Source organism: Physeter macrocephalus, chromosome 4 (assembly GCF_002837175.3).
Source record: "Physeter macrocephalus isolate SW-GA chromosome 4, ASM283717v5, whole genome shotgun sequence".
Taxonomy (NCBI): domain Eukaryota; kingdom Metazoa; phylum Chordata; class Mammalia; order Artiodactyla; family Physeteridae; genus Physeter; species Physeter macrocephalus.
The window spans coordinates 118,574,532-118,582,905 of NC_041217.1; the positions used below are offsets into that span (position 1 = coordinate 118,574,532).

The window sequence follows — 8,374 nt, forward strand, 5'->3', positions numbered from 1 at the left end:
ACTTAGGTACCTGAAATAAATAAAAATCATTTATTTTCAAATACTACTTTCTACTCTTTCAGACCAATTCTCACAGTTAGCCCAAAATGATAACAATTTACTATATTTTGGTATCACAATCACACCCGTGACTGAAATCTGTTTGACTAATAACCAAAAGAAAGAAAAATCCTATGTAAAGTCACTTTCAGAATAGAACTGCAGCATACATGTGTGTAAAACGTATAAGAATATCTTTCATAAAAAAATCCAATTTAGGGACTTCCCTAGCAGTTCAGTGGTTACGACTCTGCACTTCCACTGCAAGGGGCACAGATTTGATCCCTAGTTGGGGAACTAAGATCCTGCATTCCGCACGGCACGGCCAAAATAAATTCCAATTTAAAAATTTGTTGAGTAGTTCTCAGAAAATTAAATAAAATCTATAAATATCCTCCTGAAGTCACTCAGTCATTCAACAAGCAAACTGTTATCTTTTCAGTCATATTAATTTCTTATTAGTTCAAAAAACTACTAGTTCAAACATCTACTGTCATGTATTCCATCTGAACTTCCTGACACAACTGCTCAGTTCTAGAGCTCTGGAGTGCTCCATTAAGTAGCTATTACTCTCCTGGAAATAAGCTAAAGCATTGTTATGGTACTTTTCTGGCATCCCAGAAACATTATAAGTAGGTATCTTTCTTCTGGAAATAAGCAAGAGGATTATTTTATGATACTTTCTGGCATCCCAGAAACATCATTGTACCTAAATATGTTGCTTTTGCCTTAATGTGTTGTAGCCCAGTGTATACATACAGACTGAAAAGGAAAAAGAGCACACTTATTCACTTAAATGTGAAGTAAAGCAGCAGCTACACATACTCACACACATCATTGGCTCCTCAGTCAGTCTTCCCAAATATTTCTTTTGTTGTTGATCATTTCCAGCAATAATAACAGGCATTTGCTATCAACCAAAGAAAAGTGATATTAAAAAAACTAGATATTTTAAAACTAGGTATGTAAATTGAAATACTTAATTCAAAACATGAGAACTATTTTCCCCCAAGGGTAACTCCAAAGAATTGGCCTTTATTCTGCCTCTAAGTTAGAGAGCTAAAACCACGAGGATATAAATCTATTAATCCAAGTATTTTCATAAAACAAAGTTATATAGGACTTGTTGGTAATATAATATATAAAAATCTACTGTAGTAAGATGCACAAGTAGAGAATTAAATTTACAGACTTCCCTGGTGGCACAGTGGTTAAGAATCCGCCTGCCAATGCAGGGGACACGGGTTTGAGCCCTGGTTCGGGAAGATCCAACATGCCATGGAGCAACTAAGCCCGTGTGCCACAACTACTGACCCTGCGCTCTAGAGCCTGTGAGTCACAACTACTGAGCCCGTGCACCACAACTACTGAAGCCCACGCGCCTAGAGCCCGTGCTCCGCAACAAGAGGAGCCACGCAATGAGAAGCCTGCGCACTGCAACAAAGAATAGCCCCCACTCGCTGCAACTAGAGAAAGCCTGCACACAGCAACAAAGACCCAATGCAGCCAAAAATAAACAAACAAAACAAAAAGAATTAAATTTACAATAAATGACATGGTACATATGATCAGGTGTCCTAAGAATTACTCACTAAATTTCAGCATTGCCAGCAGTGGCAGCAAGCCATCTCAATCCTTCTCCTGAATGCCCTTACCTAAGAATTGCCACTGAAGCCACAGCCAAAGTGTACAGTTTCCCCACAGAGACAGCTAGGACTCCGAGTACTAAAGACAACAGCCAGAATGATCAATTCATGGAAAAGAACTCCAGGCTTCATTGCAGAATCTTGTGTTCCTTTTTAAAGAAAACTGTGTTCCACCAGCTAACCTAACTTAGCAGTACTGTTTCATTAACAACAGCTCAGTTAAGCAATTCATTTTCTAGGTAACTTACCCCCAGAGAATTTCCTTCAATAGCAGTCTGAACCCCTGTACATCCATAAGCCATTTCTTCAGTAATTAGACAGCTATCAAAAGTTCCAAGTCCAAGACCTCCTACAGTATCAAAATGTTTTAAGAACCCATTATAATATATGGTACACCTCAACAGAAATAAGGGTGAACTATTTAAATTACTTCTAATATAACCTAATTGATTTTAACAACAAATTTGTAAATACAGTATCTATAACACTAGAAACTAAAAGTTTTCTGGCTAGTACAGTAACAAAGTACACTTCTCTAAAATAAGTTTTAAAATTTCAAAAAATTCTCTAACTATTTGTAATCTGGACCTGTCTTCCTGTTTCAGCTTGATTTTGTAAAAACTTGATTCAACTCTGCTAAAATGTTAACCTTTTGACTGACGAAAGGCGTGAAAGGAAAGTCTCAATAAAATGTAAAATCAAAGGTAGAATTAAAATGCAACAAATCAACTAACTGTAGAAAGAGAAGTTACTAAGGATTAGGATCAAGTTAACATCAGAACCAGTTATAAAGAAGGAAGAATGCCTCTAAGTGTTGAGTACAAGGCTTCCAAAAGCTGACAAATACTGAAGTCTGAACAGGGGCACAAAGGTAGAAAGCCATTTAATGGCAACAAGTATCTGAAAGAATGACTGAATAGAATTTTAAAATTCTTCTTGTACATAGGCATTCTAGGATTAAAAATGTAAAGAAAGCTTACCACAACTTTCTGGAATGTGTGTATTCAATAAACCAAGTTCCCAGGCTCTTTTAATTAGTGGGACAGGGTACTGAAAGAAAAAAATAATAAAGATAAAAGCCAGTTATATTTAAAATCTATTTATATTTAAAATCTTGTAAAATATGTCAAAGACTTTTCTCTCCTTAAAATGCATAAACCTACCTCGCCAGTCTTATCATATTCTGCAGCAACTGGGATTATTTCCTCCCTGGCAAATTTACGAGCAGTAGCTTGAAATTCTTTCTGCTGTTCAGTGAACGCTAAGGGAAAGTTATTTAGAAAACATTAAAATAGGACAATGAGTTGAGGGAAATGAAGTAAGTATGTGGAAATACATATTTATAATGGAGGCTTTAAACCGTGATAACAAGAAAGTCAGACTACAATGTGCCTTCAGACTAATCAAGATTTCACTGTGCTATATGAATAAATCTATATCAATACTCATGCCAAAAAGGTAGGTAAGATTTCTAGCTTTTACAAATGAGTAACAGATATAAACTTGAGTTTTCCTCTTCCAAGTGTTAAGGTAAAAACAATTTTTCTTACTTGTTATTAGTTCCAAAGCAGACTCATCAAACTTTGACTAACACTAAAATAAAACTAATACAGATGACAATGCCCTGATCTCAAGAATCAATCTAATTAGGGAGATAAGGCATGACCAGTGACCATAAACCAATAAAACTTGTTCCAAAATATCATACAATACTAATATCATAATTTCAGTTTTACTCCTCCTTTAAACTCAGATAATTTAAGTTTATAAATTGGCACAAAGCAACTGGCAAAAGTGGTGGGAGAGCTTCTCAAATTAATGAAGTGAATAGGGTGACTGGACCGAGGACAGAAACCAATTACCACCATACTTTTAAAAATCCACACTATCAAAGGATAGGTAAAATTTTAAAAAGATATAGGGTATTTCAGGCAAGAAGAATGAGAAAAAAGGCAGAAAGGCAAGAATGAGCAAGAATGTTTAGGAGTATAGTAATCATTTCTATAGGGATGTATGAAATAAAATGTAAAAGACATTAGAAATTCGGTGTTGAATCTCTCATTGTATAAATAAGGAAACAAAAGCCCAGACTGAGGAAATGATAGCCCCAGAGTCTTACAATGAATTAGCAATAAAAGTATACTTAGCATTTCAGTCAAGTGTTCTCTACATCACAACTTTACTTCTAAAATTGGGGCCAATTCGTATCAAAATTGTGAGTGGGTAAAGGGGAGGGAAGGCAAGGATCTATTATGTATTATTTGAGAACCTACTTTGATCCAGTTACTATGTGCTAGGACTTCACATGTCATATAATTTAATCTTCAAATAAATCCTGTGTTGTAGATATTATCCCCATTTTACAGCTAAAAAACCAGGTGCAACTGGTCATAGGTGTTATCCCTATTCCTTTTCTTGAGCTCCACAATCTCCCTCCTCAACACTTTTATCTATCTATCTCATCTTCTGTCAGTCAGCAAACCACCATAGATTTCTCCTGCTAGTCTCTTACTATTGAGTATGAATCTGTACATGACAAACTGAAACTAAAGAGCAACCATACCAAACCTATGCTAACATCTCAATAAGAAAATAAGATCCAGTGTCCCAAACTGCTATCCTCATGCTGTTTCAAAATTTTCAATTAATTCTGTTAAAAAAAAAAACTTTCTAAAGATGCTAACCATCTTAAAAAATAAAATAAAAACCAAAAATGATAACCCTAGGGAGTTTTGAGTTTGTTATGTCTACCTGGGTGTGAGTTAATTATCTCAGCTGCCTTTTAACTATTTTCTGAGACCAAGTGAACTGAGAAAATGGGTTTTCAACTAGAGGAAAGGTAATAATTTTGAAGCAAGAAGCACTTTAGGGGGCAAAGGATGCTGAAGAAAGGGATTATTTTTCAAATTTTTTGCCTGGGTGGGGCTCTTCATTTTAGAGAGAAAGGGGAAGCGAAATCTTATTCCTTTTCCCTCCGACACCACATGGCTCCCTGATCCCAAAACTGAGAACCACATCTACTAGCACCAAACTGCAGTTCAGATATATTATGGACAAACCAGGCTCTGGCTTATTAGCAGGCACCTAGCACTTTGTAACTAATAAGTGTTTAAGAAGTACTTGTTGCATTCATTTCTAAGTTGAAGACTAGTCATATGTAGCAGTGAATTTGTTATTTATTGGGGATATATACTTAAGAAAAATCGCAAAAATATATATGTATGCTGCTAATATAGATTCATGTATAGGGTATTATGATGGAGAAGAAAACAAGATCAGGAAGAATGGGTATGACTAACTGTGAACAATCTGTGGATGGTGATTGGTTCTATTCACTGACAGACACTACTAAGTTTGTTTACAAACATATTCCAGATAAATACATATAAAAAGCTGCATATATACAACAAACAAAAGTTTAAAATCAAAACACAGAACAAAACATATACCAAAACTAAATCCTGATCCAGGTTCACGGTGTTGGACAGCTTTCGTATGTTGTGATCTCCAGTCAAAGCGAGAAAGACTTCTCAGTACCTGCAAAGAACAATTTTATTACAATAAATTTGATAAATTAAACATGAGTCAAATAGAATACTGACAACACAAGTGAGTAGAACAGCTTCTTTGACCATATTCAAGAAAACAGTTTAAGTCATTACTTAAATGCCCTCAACCATAATTTGACTTCTGTATTAAGCCAATTATCAGATATTTGAACACCTATCATAAAGGAAATTCTTTTTTAAAAAAATACAATGTGGAGAGATTGGTTCAAGATGGCGGAGTAGAAGGATGTGCGCTTACTCCCTCTTGTGAGAGCACCAGAATCACAACTAACTGCTGAACAATCATCGACAGGAAGACACTGGAACTCACCAAAAAAGATACCCCACTACCAAAGACAAAGGAGAAGCCACAATAAGATGGGAGGAGGGGCACAAGCACAATAAAATCAAATCCCATAACCACTGGGTGGGTGACTCACAAATTGGAAAATAATTATACCACATAAGTCCACCCAGTGGAGTGAAGGTTTTGAGCCCCACGTCAGGCTTCTCAGCCTGGGGGTCCAGCAACAAGAGGAGGAATTCCCACAGAATCAGACTTTGAAGGATAGTGGGATTTGATTGCAGGATTTCAACAGGACTGGGTGAAACAGAGACTCCACTCTTGGAGGGCACAAAGTAGTGCGCACATCAGGACCCAGTGAAGGAGCAGTGACCCCGTAGCAGACTGAACCAGACCTACCTGCTAGTGTTGGAGGGTCTCCTGCAGAGGTGGGGGGTGGCTGTGGCTCACCACGGGGACAAGGACACTGGCAGCAGTTCTGGGAAGTAGACCTTGGTGAGAGCCCTCCTGGAGTCGCCATTAGCCCCACCAAAGAGCCGGGTAGGTGCCAGTGCTGAGTCGCCTCAGGCCAAACACCCAAAAGGGAGAGAACTCAGCCACACCTACCAGCAGACAAGTGGATTAAAGTTTTACTGAGCTCTGCCCACCAGAGCAATAACCAGCTCTACCTACCACCAGTCCCTCCCATCAGAAAGCTGGCATAAGCCTCTTAGATAGCCTCATCCACCAGAGGGCAGAGAGCAGAAGCAAGAAAAACTACAATTCTGTAGCCTGTGGAACGAAAACCACATTCACAGAAAGACAGACAAAATGAAAAGGCAGAAGACTATGTATCAGATGAAGGAACAAGATAAAACCCCAGAAAAACAACTAAATGAAGTGGAGATAGTCAACCTTCCAGAAAATGAATTCAGAATAATGATAGTGAAGATGATCTAGGACCTCGGATAAAGAATGGCAGCAAAGATAAAGAAGATGCAAGAAATGTTTAACAAAGACCTAAAAGAATTAAAGAACAAACACCTAGAAGAATTAAAGAACAAACACCTAGAAGAATTAAAGAACAAACAAACGGAGGTGGACAATACAATAACTGAAATGAAAACTACACTAGAAGGAATCAATAGCAGAATAACTGAGGCAGAAGAATGGATAAGTGACCTGGAAGACAGAATGGTGGAATTCACTGCAGCGGAAAGAATTAAAAAAAAGAATGAAAAGAAATGAAGACAGCCTTAGACACCTCTGGGACAACACTGAACGCAACAACATTCACATTATAGGGGTCCCAGAAGGAGAAGAGAGAGATAAAGGACCCAAGAAAATATTTGAAGAGATTACAGTCGAAAACTTCCCTAACATGGGAAAGGAAATAGCCACCCAAGTCCAGGAAGCCACCCAAGTCCAGGAAATAGCCACCCAAGTCCAGGAAGCACCCAAGTCCCAGGCAGAATAAACCTAAGGAGAAACACGCCAAGACACACACTAATCAAACTGACAAAAATTAAAGACAAAGAAAAATTATTAAAAGGAACAAGGGAAAAACGGCAAACAATATACAACTCCCATAAGCTTAACAGCTGATTTCTTAGCAGAAACTCTACAAGCCAAAAGGGAGTGGCATGATATATTTAAAGTAATGAAAGGGAAACACCGATAACCAAGTTACTCTACCCAGAAAGGATCTCATTCAGATTCAACGGAGAAATAAAAGGCTTTACAGACAAGCAAAAGCTAAGAGAATTCAGCAGCACCAAACCAGCTCTACAATAAATGCTAAAGGAACTTCTCTAAGTGGGAAACACAGAAAAGAAAAGGTCCTACAAAAACAAACTCAAAACAATTAAGAAAATGGTAATAGGAACATACATTTCAATAATCACCTTAAATGTGAATGGATTTAATGCTCCAACCAAAAGACACAGGCTTCTTGAATGGATACAAAAACAAGGCCCATGTATATGCTGTCTGCAAGAGACCCAGTTCAGAACTAGGGATGCATACAGACTGAAAGTGAGGGGATGGAAAAAGATATTCCATGCAAATGGAAATCAAAAGAAAGCTGGAGTAGCAACACTCATATCAGATAAAACAGACTTTAAAATAAAGGATGTTACAAGAGACAAGGAAGGACACTAGAGAATGATCAAGGGATCAATCCAAGAAGAAGATATAACAATTATAAATATATATGCACCCAACATAGGAGCACCTTAACACATAAGGCAAATGCTAACAGCTATAAAAGAGGAAATCCACAGTAATACAATAATAGTGGGGGACTTTAACACCTCACTTACACCAATGGACAGATCATCCAGAAAATTAATAAGGAAACACAAGATTTAAAAGACACAATAGACCAGATAGATTTAATTGATATTTATAGGACCATCTGAAAACAGCAGATTACACTTTCTTCTCATGTGCACATGGAACATTCTCCAGGAGAGATCATATCTTGGGTCACAAATCAAGCCTCAGAAAATTTAAGAAAACTGAAATCGTATCAAGCAGCTTTTCCGACCACAACGCTATGAGATTAGAAATAAATTACAGGGAAAAAAAGTAAAAAACACAAACACATGGAGGCTAAACAATACATTACTAAATAACCAAGAGATCACTGAAGAAATCAAATAGGAAATCAAAAAATACCTAGGGACAAATGACAATGAACACACGACAAACCAAAACCTATGGGATGCAGCAAAAACAGTTCTAAGAGGGAGTTTATAGCAATACAATCCTACCTCAAGAAACAAGAAAAATTTCAAATAAACAATCTAACCTTACACCTAAAGAAACTAGAGAAAGAAGAACAAACAAAACCCAAA

At 37.1% G+C, this 8,374-nt stretch overlaps 1 protein-coding gene across 1 annotated transcript in view; it reads right to left on the reverse strand.

The window, feature by feature from the left end:
- Positions 1-8,374, reverse strand: part of ACADM (acyl-CoA dehydrogenase medium chain) — a 57,056-nt gene that overhangs the window by 33,441 nt on the left and 15,241 nt on the right. Inside the window, exons 2-6 of the mRNA XM_007106893.4 lie at positions 5,135-5,222; positions 2,849-2,946; positions 2,666-2,735; positions 1,934-2,034; positions 869-949 (exon numbers count right to left, since the gene is read on the reverse strand). Coding sequence (XP_007106955.1) covers positions 869-949; positions 1,934-2,034; positions 2,666-2,735; positions 2,849-2,946; positions 5,135-5,222 — 438 coding nt within the window. The remainder of the gene's footprint in view (positions 1-868; positions 950-1,933; positions 2,035-2,665; positions 2,736-2,848; positions 2,947-5,134; positions 5,223-8,374) is intronic.